Source organism: Coloeus monedula (assembly GCF_965178545.1).
Source record: "Coloeus monedula genome assembly, chromosome: 5".
NCBI classification, from domain to species: domain Eukaryota; kingdom Metazoa; phylum Chordata; class Aves; order Passeriformes; family Corvidae; genus Coloeus; species Coloeus monedula.
The window spans coordinates 25,208,779-25,227,271 of NC_138785.1; the positions used below are offsets into that span (position 1 = coordinate 25,208,779).

Here is an 18,493-nt window from a genome sequence, read left to right on the forward strand (position 1 = left end):
CCAACCTTAATGATTCCACGGATCCACATGAGGCTGAAAGCAAAGCTCACCTAACCCAGGCAAACAGCACTTCCTACCTAGTTTTGAATTCCTCTCTGCACTCTCCCTCCACTCTTGCAGGGCTATATGCATAGTGTGAGTGGAAATAACTGAAATCAGGAACTACAGACACATGTACATTTCCAAGCAGGCATACACAGACTTTTGCAGGCAAGCCTTTACTCTATATGTTGGGCTTAAGTGACAGAATACATTGCTTCAAATCCCTAAGACTGAGGGAAAGTTGTTGTTTGTTTTGGGATCTTTCTTCAGGTCAGCTACTGTTCTGGATATTCATCCGGATGAAACATAGGACTGTTAAAAGTTATACAGCCTACCAAAAGCAGCAAAGCTATCCACCTTCTCTAGTTACAGAAAACAAGATTTATTACCACCAAAGTTAGATGACACAAGCAATTTATCCTGCAGAGAATCAGAACGATGTCAACCCCAAAGCCACTCATTAGGGGCAGTAAGAACAACAAAATCAATACACAGTTATTCTGTCCTGAAAATAAGATTTGTGTTCTGCAGAAACAACAACAAAAGGACTCCAGTACTGAGATTTAATGTTCTTCTCTTATAACTACTATGACAAAGCTACCTACTGATAAAGTTTTCAGAATATTCAGGTTCTAGCAGCAACCTTAAAGTAGTGCAAAACTGACAGCCAATACCAAAATAGTCACCAATGTGCAGGTTTTGTTCATAATATGAACTTTAGTTGTACAAATTTTGAATAAATCTGCTTGAAATCTTGACTTTTGTATTACAGAACTTTTGAGAGCAGAGGATTTCCTGGGCAATCTACATATAATTTCCCCGAATGCCAGAGAACTTGCTTTACGGGAATTCAAGAGCTGGAAATGGAAAGCCATAAATTGGATTGCCTTCCCATTGTGTTTCCCTGTCCAGCTTCCTTGACGTAGTCCTTTAACATAACTACAACCTGCAGCTAGAAGGACACCTTTCTGCTTCGAAAATTACACAAAAAACTGAAGATAGAACTATGCAGAGAAACTTCACAGCTGTCAGTAACTGTTCTGTCCGGAAACTTCAATTGCGTAATTATGCAATGGCTTATGACATCATTAGGTTGTCAGCGCTGATGAGCTTAGACAGTATTTTCAGACCGAGGCTTTCACATTTTCTAGCATATGAATGTTTTCTGAGACCTCAGAGGCACTCAAAATTCAAAAATCAGGAAGTGCTTATAAACGTCCAGACTGACAAGACCCAAGAAGTTTGCAGGCTTTCTCACAGTCTCCAGTGCTTGTATCAAACTCTTCATGCTATGATCTATTAATGCCCCGAGAAGGGGCAGCTTCTTATTTCCAGATCACCAAGTAGCTACTTAAAACTAGGGCTTTATTTTCTACTTATAATTATTTTATTTCTATATAAAGCAATCAGCAGCACTTGTATGTTTGCAACTACACATTTGTAACTGTGTATCTGAATTATATATTAATGGCATATCAAAGAAATTCTTCACAAGAAAACATGTCCCCCACACATATCAGTTCTGTAAGACACCTCTCTACAGTAGCACAGGTGTTCCAATTCTAGCTTTTAGATTTCCTGATTATTTAAGGTGCTGAAAAACCCTCCAAAATATTCAGCTACATAAAGATTTAAATCAACCTGTTTGGTTGATTTAAAGGCCAAATAAATCTCAAGTATCTAGACCATCTGTAGTGTCTTCCTCCATCCTATCAAGTCCTGATAGATCACTTTTCTTTAAGACTTCTTTAGAAATAGCTAGGTTTTTAAAAGAGCAATCCATTTAATTCTCATTCTCCATCAAAATGAGACACAGCACTACTAAAACCTCTAGAATAACAATTATATTCAGCACATGCTTATTCACTCAGGTTCAACTGAGATAACGAACATCATAGGTATGTACAGTGGCAGGAATCTGCAGGTCTTTGTGACAACTGCTGTCAAACATGCTTTAATTCTGTCAAATAAGACATCCCTTCAGTGCAAAATTCAGTACCTGGACTTGAAAGCACATGCTAAATAAAATTCTTTGCTCTTATGCCCACCTTCTGGTCATTGGTTTCTCAGCCAACTGCTTTAAAACAGCACTTGAAAAATGCTAAGCAGCATGCAGGTCTCATTGGAAACAAGCACAGAAATTACTTCCATGTAATTACTGCTTAATATTCATATTCCTTTTACAGTTGCCTCTATCCTGAGACCTAAGCAACAGAGGTGTCATTTTCCCCTCCAACACTGGACTGAATATTCCAGCAACTCCAGATGCTGGAAGGACCCCTAACTTAAGTCATCACCAACATCCAGAATTGCTTTCCATTCAGAGCTATTTTCAAGCTACTTCATAAAAAGGTCATGAATTTGACAAGAACAATTTCTTGGTTGTGACAGAGGTAGTTTGATTTATGGAGACAATAATTCTTTAAAATTCCAACCAAAGGATTCATTCAAGACTTACATTTAAACTGGATATAGTACCATCATCCTACAAGCTATATAAAAGAATTTACACACTGAAGCGTACCTAGCAGATTACATTTTCATGTAATCACACTCAGCATTGCTCAAAGTTGAATAAATTTCAGAAAGTAAGCAGAGTAATTCCAATGATATTGCTCATGTTCCCAGATCTCCACTTGAGAGAAGCAGAAACAATGGAAATTTGACATGTCAGAACTGGGACCTCTTTCAGATGTTTAAACACTACATAAGAAGAAATCCCAAAGAACATTGCTCTGCAAGCTTATGCTCCATAGGATACTGCTCCAGCAGATTAATCTGTCTGTTTCTCTTTGCTCATTTTGGTTATCCTCTGTATGCTGAGAGCTATAGGTGGTTTATTGTTTTAACTGACTAATCATTGCCACAATTAGACACCAGCCTTGCAGTGCCTTGGGATGTCAAACATGTCTAAGCTGAACAGTTCTCTCAGGTAGACATCTCATTGCCTGAAGATCCTGCCCAGCAGCACTGTAGTGTTTGAACAGAGAATAACCAGAAAACTGTTTACTAACATTGTCAGCACTGTATCTAATCCTCCTTATTAAGCCAGTTAAGCAGTTACCTGACATCTGCCAGAGCATTTCAGATGCTCTTGATGACATTAAGAGGTATCCCAAACACAGAAGTAAAAGAGATTTGTACTTGATGCATCAGCCACACAATTTTCAAATACTTTTCTTCTTACATGAACACACTGGAGTTATATTTAGAGTGAAGATTAGAAGTAAGAATAAATTTAAGACAGAGTTAAAATATATTCAGTAACAAGACTGATAATTCAGGATTTTGAACTTCTGATTTTCACTAAACAGTGTTCACATTTCAACTTATGTCCATGATTATCTTCTATTAATGGACACAAGATGAGAACTGGTGTCTTGGCTCCTGGTAGCAACAATGGGAAATGCAGAAGAATGAACCACAGGAAACAATTCCTCAGTATTCATGAAAACAAATAATCAGAAGTATATTTTTCTTTAGGTTTGTATTCTTTTTCACTTCTGAAATAAAATCAGGGAAATCAACCAAGAATTTTGGTCAAATTAGAGAGTATTGCAGAGTGTCAGTAATGCCTGTCAGTCTAAGACAGTGGATTAAACAGGCAATCAATAAATACATTATACAAATATATGCACACAAGCTAATTGACCTATTGTCATTGAAGTCTTGATATTAGACTTGTACAGTGAATTAGCCCTTTATATCAGAAGAAAAATTAAGAACAAAAATTACTCTCCTAAATCACCAGAAAACAATTACAGAAGTAGGAAGATAAAATTTGCATCCGAAACTCTGAGGTCAAGACAGACAAATCTCTTGTTATCTTACAGCTTCCTAATGCTTCTCCAAAACCAAAACTTTTATTCTCAGAATTACAACAAAAATATGATAGGTTTCATTGAAACATTTACAGTAAAAAAGGTGCAAAAACATTACTTCAGTCATCATTCAAGGAAGTCTCAAAATCAGGTCAAACAATAACACAAATTTGGAACTGGCTGTGCAAAACCAACAGACTGTAACACTGATCACTGACACTATTAAGAAGCCTTGATTCAGTGTCTGTTTATACAGAGGCAACTGCCAAGTCCTTGAATGTGTTTATTTTAATGATAGACATTGCCTAAAAAATTCCCCACAGAAAATGTAACCACCACACAACATATGAATCAGGTTCCTGATTTACTGCAGTGCAGAAATGGCAGTATCCCAACGATATTTTGGCAACCACCCAACTATCAGAAGGCACAATACACCTTTAGGAATATTCTCAGGACAAAACAGAAGACGCCAGCTGTGCTGCAGCACTTGTTTGCATTATTAAATATACTGCTGCAGAACTTCCACAGAAACCTATGGATGTAGAAGAAGCATGAATATATATATTGCCTGCAGAGATCCACCTGAAAATTCTGATACTGACCCAGAGATCAGTGAATCATTTAGGTTGGAAAAGATCTTTACAATCATGAAGTCCAACCATTAAGCCACCACTGCCATGTTCACCACTGAACCACGTCCCCAAGCACCACGTCTACGTCTTTTAAATACCCCCCAGGGGTGGTAACTCAACCACTTCCCTGGTCAGACTGTGCCAGTGCTTGATAACCATTTTTATAAAGAAATCTTTTCTGATATCCAATCTAAACCTCCCTAGCACAACTTGAGGCCAGTTCCTCCTGTCATACCACTTCTTACTTGGGAGATTCTCTAGTAATTCCTTCCTGCAGTCTTTTAGTTTTTAGGTTTTATATCTGTAAGACATAAACATATGTAGCTATAGACCACATACACTGCATCTATAAAAGCACTCCATCCAACACAATTTCAGTAAGGTGGTGTCAGCAGCACTGTTCTGTTTAAAAATCATTAGACCCTGAGATGAGTTCAGTTGGCTAGAGCAGAGTGCTGATGATGCCAAGGTTATGGATTTGATCCCTGTATGGGCCATTCACTTAAGAGATGGACATGACGATCCTTATGAGTCCTCTCCAACTCAGAATATTCTCTGTGTGCGTGTGTGAACAGCTAAAGAAGATACTTTTAGTTCATTTTTATCACACTTCAAGTCATGCTGTGCAGAAATGTAAAGCAATTTTGGCATAAATTTTTGTTGGTTTACATGCACTGCTTATGTCCTCCTAAGGGTCTTCAGGGCAATGTGTTACTGTGAAAGAACTGTATATAAAATAAATGTCACTTTTATTGTAGGACTTAAAAATGTGACTCTTAAGATTCCCACTCTTAAAAAGACTACTCACAGATCTATTTCTCATGTGTCCTTGCTCAGAACTATTGCCCTGAAGCATTTTTGAGACATTCTGCTCTATCTCATGAAAGACACTAACATGTGCATCTAAGAAAATAATTGTTTGAGTAGCTACCAAGAAGTTGTGCTCCTTTATTCTATTTCCAGTTTTCATTTGTTTCAAGATTTGATTGCTGGGCCAAGCCAGTCCTAGAGCAGACTGCATGACTAGCCCAAAATCAATGGGTTTGGGTCTCGTGATTTGCCATGGTAATCTAATTCAGAAAACTTGGCTAAGGCTGGATGGTGATTACTGCTAACAGACCTGAGAATTTAGTTCTAATCATGGAAATATCAAAAATGATCAGCAGAAATTATATATCTTTATCTTTTTTACAGCCTTCATTTTTCATCCCCTTTTCCCTTCCCATTCCACCACCATTACAAGCACTACAGTCTTAATACAGGTAGGTGTTTTTCATTCCAGACTGCATGACAAGCTGGGAATAAGGAAAAAATCAAGACACAACGTAATTGTACAAATACAGCTTTTTGCCTCACACCTGCCTACCACAGTCGGTAACTTAGAAACTAATCAGCTTGCTATTTCTCATTTCAGCTATGGACATTCTCTGTAGTAATAACTCCATTTTACACGCAACATTTATTCTCTCCAATCTCCAGTTTATATATACAACTTCTACTTTTTTTTCCTCCACACTGAATTTTATTAAAGGTTATAAACTGAATTATGTAAGAGCACACAAACATGTTGACATTAGACAAGAGCTTTTTCCAGCAAGAGACATTAACACTGAAATTCAGTTCAAGATGTCCAAGAGATAACTACTCTTCTTTAAACACTTGTCCTTTTTTAAGAATCAACACCATCACAACCAGCAGCCTACTACTAAAGTCCTACAGACTGCAAAATTTGTTACTGTTACGAACTTTAATCCAAAATGAAATCTTCTCAGTAGGGACATATGGGAGGTAGGACCATATATCCTATCAGGATTTCATTTGAAGGATCTCTAAAAAAAAATACACACTTCACAATAACCTGGACTGAGGTTTCCTTTGTATTTTTTAAAAACAATACAAGTAGTAACTAAGTTAGTTCCAGATTCAATTGCTCAAACTACCGGGAATGTAACCACAAAACTGTGCTGTGCTACAGCCTGGCAATTCAGAAACATCAGGTTTTATTATTGAATGACTTTGGACTCCAGGTCATCAAACCTTAACATATTTTCTGCCAATCCAATAACCTTACTGAAGAAAATAAGGGAAGCTTAAAAAGATACAACACTTCCTTACAGAAAGAGTAAGCCAAACACCACTGATGCATACACACAGAAATACCAAACGGCGTGGCTGAAAAACACATACAGCCCTCATATGACTAATGAGGAGGAAAAAGAGGTGCTTGTTTTATTAGACACATACTCATTTGCTTACATCCAAAGCACTTATTGCCAAAGATTCCTCTGCCATCACAGCACAAAATTCAATTTTGATCTGAAAAATTTTGTTCAACTCTCCGGAGGTATAAACACCCTCTACCAATCTGCTAAAACGTTGGTTTCCAAAGAAAATGCTAATTGGAAGCTGTTAGAGACAACAAGAATTACTATCATGCAGATATAAAAACAGAACATTTTTTTCTTTGGACTATTGATAAAATATATATTAAGTGATCAAAATAACTATTTTTTTAATGAGATCTTTAAGTAGATTTGAATAAAGGTAGCAGGTTAAAAAAACTGCAAAACAAATATGCATGTCAGGTAAGCCTCAATTCTGAAGTTTTGCTTTGCAGGTTTTAAGCCCTTTTATCATTAACTTCCCATCAAATGAAAGTAGCAGAATGACTGGCAAATGAAGAATAACTCAAGCTGAACTGCCACTTCTAATAACCCAGCTTCCATTTAAACAGTGAGATGGCCGTAGGGTTTGAGAATTTGTCGCTACCATGTACACCCGCTGATAGTGAAGTAAATGCAGATGAGATGAGCCAGTTTTAAACAAGGTGCTCCATTTTATCCCTTTGGTCATAAAAAAAAAAACTATAGAACTACTATGGAAATTAACAACTTCTTTTTGTTTTTTTAATGCAGGATAAAATAATTGGTGTGCTTGTAAGGAATGAACATAATTATTTTCAGCATTGCTACACGCAATAGAAACTTACTTTTCTATACATACCACTGACAAGGCAGATAGGCACACGGTTTTCAAAATGAAAAATTTTTGATCAAATGAACAGTGCAACTGCATTAGTCTGCACATTAGCATTTAGGGATAAAGATTTAGCTTTTCTGCACTGAGACATTAAGTTGTGCCTCAGGGAGGTCAAACACACAGGTCAATTAACAGCTCCAACAGTTGCAGCTATTTTAATAGATATAGCACCCAATTTCAGATTTCAATGCAAATATCCCATCATGGAAGGGGGGGGAAGAAGTTGTAACTTAAAAAACAATCTAAAATGTTAAAATGTAATGCTCTTTTAGCCTTCATGATGAAAATAAGAGCATCAAGTGATAAACTCTGGTATGCTCATTAAAAAGTAACCAGGTTGCATGTTCCAAGCTGATTTCCTATAGCTCATGACTGAGTGGATTGATCCTAGCCTGGCTATCACTTTGCTTCCCTCATGTAGTACTCAAAAGAATTTTTCCAAACATGTACATAGCAAAACTGGAATTCTGTTTTTCAGATGAGTACATCTTCAACACATAGGCTGAATTTGTGAAACAAAAAAAAAAAGGATCCCTCCAAGTTCATTATCCTAAAAATAGAGCACTGAAATTAGACTGCAGGTTCCATGGGACTTTCTTACTAAGTAGAACTCAAATTATTCATTAAAAAAAAAGTAAAGCTACAGCTCAGAGTAACAGAACATATATTTTTAGTTTCAAAATATGGAATTCTTCTTTTTTTTTTTTAAATGAAAAATATTAATTGTTAACTTTCAGGTTTAGCCCATTAAACATTAAATCAGACATGCAAAATGCTAGAACAAGCACATTTTGCATTAGCATCTATATCCAGAAACTGCCAAACTGCCCATTAAATCTTTTGAATAAATCATGGGGAAAAAAGATGTCAAGAAGCAACTAAACAGGAATGACAGGCAAACAATCAAAGTGAAGATGAAGTCACATGAAAGGAGTGACAAAGGAAATCAGTGCAAAAGAACTACAAATTGCACTTCCAGTTAACCCAGATTTCACAATCTCCTGTTTGTAAATTGTATTTTTTCAGGCACATCTTTTCCCTAATTTTTGCTTGCACTGAGTATATGCTTAGCTAGCAGTACGGATTCATTCAGCATATAATTCAAATTTAAGTCAGTGGTTAGAATGACCAAAACACTGGTTCTAAACAAAATCTCTATTACATATAACAGACACAAACCAACTACCTAGAAAAGGACAAATCACCAGCATAATGGTCCCTAGCAAATTAGTATGTAAAATGAATAAAGATTATATTGGTCTAATTAAAATTATCTATCCATCTATAGATTTTATCTATCCACCTATAGATTTTGACCTTGTGTATTTCCCATACATAACATTACTGGGTTTCGTTAGACCTTAATTTAACTTTGCTGAATGGTCAAGGCCCAGCATTTGAGCTCACTCAATCACATCTTCCTCCTGATGCTCCGTATAGGAAAAATCACACACGTACAAAAGAAGGCATACAAGTGTATTCTTTGTATGCTTAAATGTTCAAATAATGCCAGACAACTTAGAAAAATATGTGCTTACAGTCTGGGTTAGGGGCAGCAAGTAAGAATCTGATAAGGCTTTTGTTTCAATAAATTGCATCCATAAATGAAGCAATTACAATTCTCAGATCTCTACTGTAAATCTGAGCTGACACTAGAGCACCCCTGCTAATTATAAACCATGTTAGATTTGTCAATTTGGCACCACTGGCACAAAAAGCTGATCACTACTACTTTCGCAAAATTGAAATAAGACAAAATGACAATTAATGAGAAGACATCTCACATCCTCTAATTTTATATAAATTTAGCACAACATGCACCACCAAGCAAGAGCCATTGTTAGCTCTCTCCCTGGCACCAGCAAATTTCTCCGCTGTTTGATGATTAAAATGAAGTGGATCATCTATATTTACAGACTGTGCACTCAGCAAGGAATTTTGGCATTAAACAGTCCTCAAGTCATTTTAATATGAATTAATTCTTTGAACATCATACAAAAGGAAGCAGAAATACTTACTAGTAGAGAACTTCATTTGCTTCATGCCTTTCATATCTAACAGTTTCACACATCAGTCTGAAAGAGAAGAAGTCAATTTTAGTTATGACTCCTATCAGTGTCACAACGACTTCAGTTTCTAAAGTTACTCAGCATTTCCACAAGTAACTCCAGCACTTACAGAAACTAACCACTAATTTAAATCCAAGCTGATTCATAATTTAAGGGAACAAATTGTAAAATCTAAGCACCTAAGTTACTAGTTCATCCAAGATCAGATTTGATTTAAGGACACTAGATGTAGCTGTTCCCATAAAAAATTCTATAAAAAATAAGTAAAAATTATACAGATCTCATTTTACAAAGTGATGTGGTAAAAGCAAGTAGCTTTATAAAAACAATTCTGAATTTTAGAAACCGTTGGAAACTTACTATGTGCAACACTAATCAGAGATACAATACAGAAACTGCTCTCTTTTTCAAGTCAGGCCCAAGAGATAAAACAAGAAATTATGTTGCATGGTAAACCAATGCTTCTCATTTTGCTAAAATTCAGCAACTTGAAAATTACCATGAGATTTTAATGCTGAAATCCCAGAGGGCTCAAAGGAGAGAGAATTCCCTGCAGGAAAATCCTCTGTCTAGAGGAGAGGATTAAAGTGCTTTCGTATTCACTGTCTGCCTGACAAATGTGGCATAATAGAGAGCAACTATAATAGAACTTACCACATACTAGGAAATGCAATGTTAACTTGATGTAGAAAAATCACAATGCCATTTCTGTCTATTGCCTTAAGGAAAGAGCCCTGCGAATTACTGGGGGTTGGGGACAAAACAAATCCCCCTGCTTCCCCTGGCCTTTCTATAGCTCTGAAGCAGACTGCAAACCCCAAGGCTATTTGACAGTCAGACAGAGATTTACCTAAGAGGCTCATGAGAACATTCAAATAAGGAACTATATTTAAATTTTGGAAATAAATTCTCTTTCCTCACATAATCCATCATCAGAGTCTCGCTGTATCAATCACCAGCTGCCAGCAGTAATATCATAAGCAGACAAAAGCACTCAAGAATTGCTGCTCAGGCAAAAGTCTAAAAAAGTTGATTTGAGGCCTGTAAGAGTTGGTCTGGGTTTGACGTAACTTTCAATTGCCATTTCCTAGATCATTCATTTCAGTAGTCAACAGACTGCTACAAAAGTCACCATAGCACTCCTCTCTCACAGGATTTTACTTACTACTTCAGCCCACTGAGAAATAATGATTTTTCTGTTCAGAAGAGGCAAGCTTATAGTGGTATCATGACTATTCATAAATTGTTATTAGAAAATTGAAAATCTTAACTCTGCTTGCAAATAGATTGATAGATATAAAAATTAAGAATCAAGTTTTACTACCACAGACTTTCCCAGACCCTGGTATTTTAGATCTACACTTTGGACCATCTTTGAGAACTTTTCTTACAGAAAAATGTCTCTATTGTACAAAATTAAGCATTATGTATTACATATCAATTTCAGCTAATGAAAAATCTTTTTGCATCCTGGCACAGCAAAAAAGCTTTGAACCACAGAACCATCTTTTTTCAGACACTTTACCATAAAACTGGGTCTTGTAAAAATCTTTTACAGACACTGAAAAGCTACAGTCTGCTTCTACCTCCTGGTTTACATCCTCCCTCTCTGATCCTGTTTTGAGAGGGAAGGGGAGCACAGACATGAAGTCACTGGTGAGAAGATACCAGAAGAGAAGTTATTGCTAGGAGTCAGATTTAAAAATTTAAATACTGCTCAAGGATAGTCTGTGCCCTACTGGTCTGAAACTATGCTGGGCAATGTGCCATCCAAGAGCAGGAGTCACAGGAAACAGAATCACTTCAACAAGCAAGTTCTGTTCCCCTCTGAATTGGGATAGAAGGAAGCACATTCTTGATAAAGTCACGCAAGTTCACCACTGGCACTGAGTTTTACAGCATTTTGGGTCCCATTATTAGGACAGTAATAGGGGAGAAAATGCCTTTTACAGAGGTAGCCAAGCATTTCAATTTTTGTGTTACAGTGGAACAGCTAGAAATTACAGTGACTAAGTAGTACAAACTAGATTGTTTCCTTAAATATTTGAAAAATTGCATTAGTTCTGGTCAATACTGGTGTCCAATTTTTGCTCAATCACTCAAACGTGATCTTTATCCGCTTCCTAAACAAATGTAATAAATTACAGATGAGATCACCAGCAAGCCATATGGTAAGTTATTCACTACTAGAGGCTACATTTAATACACTAGGTTTTAATGATTCTCAGAGGTTTTTGTGGCATTCCACTGCCACAAGAAGAGTTGTATCCTAAAGGATACTATAAAAGCTTTCAGTCCAGCATCTGCTGGGAGCCCAGCCTTTTCCATGTATGGTACTGTAAACAGAAGCTCTCTTTGAGGAATTCGCTATGCTGGGAGAGTGAGTTCCTCACATTCCTCAGCAAGAACCTCATGCTGCACAGGAAGCCAAGAAGCACACATCAACATACCACACAACCATATGTGCAGGCTTTGATCTTTGTAAACAAGTTAACATCAATTCAACTCCAGCTATGCAAAACTTCATGTGCTAGAAGTATTGCACTGTATAATAACATAACACAAAATATTTTAACTGAATGGGACCATGGCCTCCTTCCAAAGCAAAAGTAATTACAGAGACTTCTTTGAAATTAACATTCACATTGCAAAATGTGTCTCAAGCACTTTGGAAGAAAGAAAACCCCACCTTTTATTTTCTCCGAATTACAGAATATTGGCTTGGGAATGTGGACTCCCACAGAAACGACAAAGCAAGAGGCCAGAAATTAGAACTTAAACCAGCATTAATCAACGCAAAGTTGCTTCAGCATCTTCAGATGTGGCAAATGTTGGCAAAGCTCAGGACATAAAACAGCAGTTATTCACCCTCTCTACCCACAGGGCATACAGGAGATGTGCTGGCCTCTTTCTGTAGCTGCCAGCCTCACATTAATGCCCAAATACCCTTAAGAAACCTCTGCTGTAAAATGATGTAAGCTGTTGTGTGACGACAACTGAAACAATTACTTAAAAATCAAACAAACGCATGTCTTTACCAAAAAAAAATAGGAAGCTGTCATGGAAGTTTTGACTTGAATTTATTTGTTTCAAATCAAGAAGCTTTTTAATAAAAAAGTGTGGATGACATTTATCAAGTATTGTTACTAAATACTATTTGCATGTGTTGTACATAATGTGTCTAAAATTTCGACACAAAAGTAGGCACAAACTGAAACAGAAGCTGAAAAACAGACTCTGCTCTCATGATTACTATATTACATAAATGATTTCATCAATATACGGGCTTGTACGCCGTACGTAAAGCATTTATCTCTAGTCCAAAAGTTTGAAAAGAAAACAAATGCATCCATACTAGGCAGAAATAGGAAGGACGGAACAGATAGAGATACACTATGCACACATACAAGGAGGAAGAGTTAGGAAAATAAAGAAGGGAAGAGAAGAATGCAGTGGTAGGCAGTTTGAGGTAGGGTACACAAGTAGTATATGGTTACCAAAATTACTGTTCCTTTGCCTTGTTAATTCATTAACATATATGGTTTTTAATGACAAAGTATCATACCTTAGCTGATGCTCTCTCAGATTAGACAACGCTTCCATTCCATGTAAATATGAATACACAATCTCCAAGTCCTACAAAAATAAGGAAAACATTATTAGTATTCTCAGTTTGGTACAAGCTGTTAAAATGCTGGTTTTAAAAGCATCCAAAGCTCTCTTAACAGGGGTAATAGGAACACTTCCAGGAGGTTAAAGGCAAACTACAGGAACACCTTTGATTATATTTTGGAACCTCACACGAGGAAGAACGATAGCATGTCCACGTCAAATACAGAAACCTTTCTGCTTTTGCTGTCATTACTCTATGTCTAGAAAACAAGCCTAGTCCAGAATTACAAAGAACTACTTTGCAACTATCACAGTCCTGCTTTCCAAAGCCAACATCCCAAAAAACTTTCATTTACTTCGTAAAGCAAAGTCATAAAGGAACTGATCTTTTCATGTTCAGGGGAAAAGAAAAGAAGTACAACACAGTCTAACAAAATACCCCATTGTACAGAGATATTTCTAAAATTGCATCCTCTTCAAATGGAAGATAAGCCACAATCTTAAATAAAAAAAAAAAGCTGGCATAAACAGAAAATTATTGGCATGAGATAATAAAAAAAGTCAAATATGATCCTTGTTACAATATGGTGAAGTGTTATATTCAACCATTGTGGACGTCCAATATCCAGCTGACAAAACATTAATAAAGATACGAAAACAACATCCAAGACTAAAACTTCCTAAAATGCAACTGTGGAAACACTAATGTCAGGCTAGAGGCTTCGCTCAAGTTACACTTAAAATAACTACAGTGCTTAAGAGAAAACTTCAGTGAAGCCAACAACCTCTATTTAGAGTGATTTAACTTTGGCTCATGGATTTCATGCTGTTTCATCATCCTTTTTCTTATTTTAAAACTTGCTAGTTGAGAGACAAAGTATGATCTATAATTCATTAAAAATCAGAGCAACAGTCCACAACCCCTAACTGAGGCTGACAAAGTTGAGAATAAACTAGCACCAACACAACTCTTATAATTTACTGTAAGAAGATGTTTTCAAGTAATAGAATATATCAAAGCTAGAAATTCATGAAAGATTTGATCACTGCGAAATATTTGTGTATTTAAAATTGCCTAAAAAGTACAGAAATACTTGTTTTCAGACACAATGAAAGAATGCTCTTTGGGCAAAGAATTGAAATCACAGAGAGAACTTAAATTTAAGAAAGAAAAAGAAAATCCACTTAAATACATTAAGTGTAGGAATGTACTGTACTTGTTAAAACCATGGTACAGATCAGAAAAGATACCAGGAGTTACACTCAATGGCTAAGGCTAAATAGGTGTCTCTCATTCTGTAACAAAAATGTCTTTTTCTCACAGTGGAAAAGGCAAACATGCCGTTTGAAAAAGCAGAAGGAACGCACAAGCCAAAGTGCTGCAATTTCACTTCAATTCCAGCCCTTCTGTTCCCTTGTCCTCTAGAGGCTTTGGTCCTTCGAAGAAGCAGAGGGCACATCAAAGACAAAAGTAATTATGCATGTATTGGGATGGAGGGGCTTTGCACACAGAGGGTTTTGAAGAGAAAATACAGTAGTTGCTCACCTTTTCACTTTTTTTTCATACTAATAAAAGTGTGTGAAAAGCCATGTCTGCTGCAGTCAGTGACCTGCTCACTCGGCAGACAGGCTGGAGGTGAGCAGAGGCTCCCGGGAGCCCTGTGCTGGCGGCAGGGTGAGATGCGAGCCAGACAGTCCCTGTGGCACCGCTGCTGCTCAGCCAGACATGCCGGACTCCACGGCACAAGCCAACAGCTGCCCTGGGAAGCTGGGAGCAGACCACTGAGGATTGGATGCTCATAGCAGCATCTTACATGGAAAAGAGCCTGGCCAGAAAGGGCTGCTCTAACTCAGTTCCAGCAAGCCTCTCTAACAACAAGCAGAGAAAAAGGGAGAGTAACCTTCTGCCAGCAGCTTGCACGGAGGTTGCTCTGGAGCGGCAGAAACTTTATCTGCTGTAAAGTATTCACAGAAGAATAGAGAACCATTAAGGATGCTAGCTTACAGACCTTAAAGTGGATCGATGGGTACGTAGTTTGTGATGGGAGACACAAACCTAGCGACCAACCCCACAGATGTACAAAGGAGTGATGAACACAGGTTATGTTCCGAGAGAAATGCAGCTGAAGTGACTCAGAGCAGGGGGAATGCATTAAATCAGTGAAGGGAGTCACAGAACCATAGAACGGTTTGGGCTGGAAGGGATGTTAAAGATCATAATTCCAACACCCCTGCCATAGGCAGGGTCTCCTTTCATTAGACAAGGTGGCTCAAAGCCTCATCCAGCCCAGCCTTAAATCATTCTGACCAATTCCAAAAGCAGCAAAAACAAGGTATGTTTAGAGAATTCATTTTGATTTATTTTCATAAGTAATTTCCTTTCAAAATACAAGCATACTTGTCAATTATTTGCAAATACAATGTCCCATAGGTGCCCAGATGAGGAACTGCAGATGGTAGAGGTCCGTGACTTAAAAAAAAAAACCAAGCAAAAACAAACAACAACAAAAAAAGGGGGATAAAGAAAGATTTTTTAAAAAAGAAAACCTCTAAAGAGCTCTAATAAAGGGGAGGGGTGAGGAAAAAACACAGCTAATGAAATCTTTACTCGTGCTTCCATCATGGCTGCTGGCTAAAGATATATTGTCGCTGAGAACTAAGGTGAGGGGCTTTTTTCTCGATTTGGGAAAAAAGAAAAAAAAAAAAAAAAGGCAGCAAGAAGACATTCTAAAACCTCAGCTACCATGCACTGGATGTTTCCGACAAGTGCCAAAGTGAGCTGCTGCCCATGCCTTAAACGGTGTCTTTCCAAAGGCGTCTGGCAGGGAACAGCTCCCTCTAGCACCAAAAGCTCGGCATTGAAATTGAAGTAACAAAAAAACAGCAACACCCCTTTCAATCAACTTCGCCATAATACTGCAAAGTAAAGAACACTACAGTAGAGTCAAAAGAGCAAATATATATTCATATGTGGTCAGCAGGCTCTGCACACTTCCAGTCAGCCTGCAGCATTAAACAGGAGGAAAGCAATTAAAAAAAAAATAAAATCAGAATGTCAAGTTATTGTTGTTAGGTCACATCAGCTTTCCATTTATCTCAGGAAAAACTATGCTGCACTTACTTGGCAAAAAACACTTATTATCGAACACAAATAGCTGTTTCATCTTCTTAATTCAAAGTGAATTGACAGAATGCAAGAGTCCTTCAGAAACATCTGTGTCAAATATTGCAATATCCTAAGCAGATTCCAAGTGCTGGAAATGAAACCATTTCACAAAAATAACACACACACATAAACCTAGGCACGTGAGCTATGAAAGTTTTTGATTTTGATATTCAAGACTCTTGACAAAAGCTAAACTTCTAAATTTCTCAGGAAAAGAACTCTCTCTTTCAAGGACATAACACGCCTAACATGATTTACGCCGACTAGTCAAGCAAACCCCTTAGAGCAGCAGCTAAATTCAAGCCCCCTGTGACTTACACAGACATTTCTGCCAGTCCGCAGCGTCCCCGAAAGCTGCCTCTCGCTAATGCCCAGGATATATGGGAGTAGGCAGGTGACAGCAGCGCAGAGGCTTCCTCGGATGCTGTTTTTCCAAGGCGCGTACCCGAATGGCCACCGGGGGGCAGAGCGAGCCACCGAAACTCCAGAGAACCTCATGCCCTCCAGTTTCTCCCTTCATTGTTCCCAATGTAACTTTGTAAGAGTTTAAACATGTCAAGAGGAATCATCACTGCTACAACTGGTTAAATATTCTGCTACAGGAAGGACTACTTATCCAAAAGCGCAGAGGAACTACCAGCTTTCTGCTTTCTAGTTTTATCCAGCCAGCAGAATTTAAAAAAATTTTTAAAAAAAGGCAAAAGCCATGCAAAGGTTCAGCTGATCTTGCTACATAAAGGTTGTGGCAGCAGTTTGAAGAAAACATCTCAATGGAAACTCCAAATCCAAAAATGAAATGCAAAGCACAAATAAGTGCAGCTTTTAAAGCATGTTTTTATTTAAATGAAAGCTAAAAGACTGAAATCTAATCTACACTTAAATCTGTACTGCAGCCAAAGTCATATGCTTGGGTTGCTGTGTGGGAAGCAGCATGAAATTTGTTTAATTCAGTGTTATTTCTTAATTTGCTTGTTTCTGTGGTGTCAGATGGATCACTTTAAAGTTCTGACTGTACTTTGAAACAAAACAGACACTCAAGTTTTAACATAGCTCAACTTCAATTAGATCTGCAGAAACATACTGGTCTGCAACCTTACCTCTGCTCTTCATGCTAATAAAAATCTGTCTACTTTTGTGCCCAGACTTTCTATCCATTTGATTTGTGCTTCAAACATATTTGGCAATGCCAGTTACACAAACCAGAGAAACCCAAACCAGAATGCTGGCCCCAAATTCATACTAACTTAATGAAGACATTTTTACTTTATTAACATTGACAGAGAGGTGAAAATTACTTATTTTGGACTGAAAAACTTAAACCTCTCTAAAAATTGAAAGCTCACACTGTTTTCAGTCCTGGTTTGCATTAAGGTGTAAAACTACAGGCCAAACATAACCATTCATCCTTGCCACAGTTAAGAAAATCCTGAGAAATTCATTGTTCTCCAAGTAAGAAATTCACTCATTTCTGTGATGTGGCAAACAAGCAGAGAGCAGCTTTCATCTTAAAATAGTTTGGTTTCTTTCAAATCAAAAGGCAAAAATAAAAAAACAAGCTAATTCCTTGATTTACTGTCTTGAAGGATAGAAAAAAAAAAGAAAAAAAACCAACTTTTCAAAGCACCTAATATTCACCTGAGGCTCAAAAAGGTCTGTATGCTGAGCATTCAGTGTCCTTTGAAAGGCTGATCTCTTAAAAATAACCTATCTTTAGTTCACATTCAGACAACCACCCCGAGAACCAGGCTCCAAGGGGAGGGGGTATACTCACTCCCCATCACATGTGGCCACTCCAGACCACACCCCAAGCCCAAGTTTCACTGCTGTGAGGACAGGAGGTCCCACCTGGTCCCTCCATGCTGGGCTCCTGCCACCTCCCTGGCCCCAGGGTGAGCACCTGCTCGCAGGGACCAGCTTGGAGCCGCTCACTCGGCAGCATGAGACACGAGCTCCAGTGTCGGGGTAACGGAGGCAAGCGCTCCTGCAGCACGGAGGAGGTGGGACCTACGAGTCTTTGATGGGATTCAACAGACCATGAAACTGCTGGCAGGAAGAGGCATTTCTATATGGCTGACTTAACAGTTATTTTAGCTCAGACTGGGACCTCCC

The 18,493-nt window shown here is 37.8% G+C and overlaps 1 protein-coding gene across 1 annotated transcript in view; it reads right to left on the reverse strand.

Annotated features, from left to right (window-relative positions):
- RAPGEF2 (Rap guanine nucleotide exchange factor 2) overlaps positions 1-18,493 on the reverse strand; it is a 188,508-nt gene that overhangs the window by 118,681 nt on the left and 51,334 nt on the right. The window contains exons 2-3 of the mRNA XM_082281475.1: positions 13,172-13,242; positions 9,556-9,612 (exon numbers count right to left, since the gene is read on the reverse strand). Coding sequence (XP_082137601.1) covers positions 9,556-9,612; positions 13,172-13,242 — 128 coding nt within the window. The remainder of the gene's footprint in view (positions 1-9,555; positions 9,613-13,171; positions 13,243-18,493) is intronic.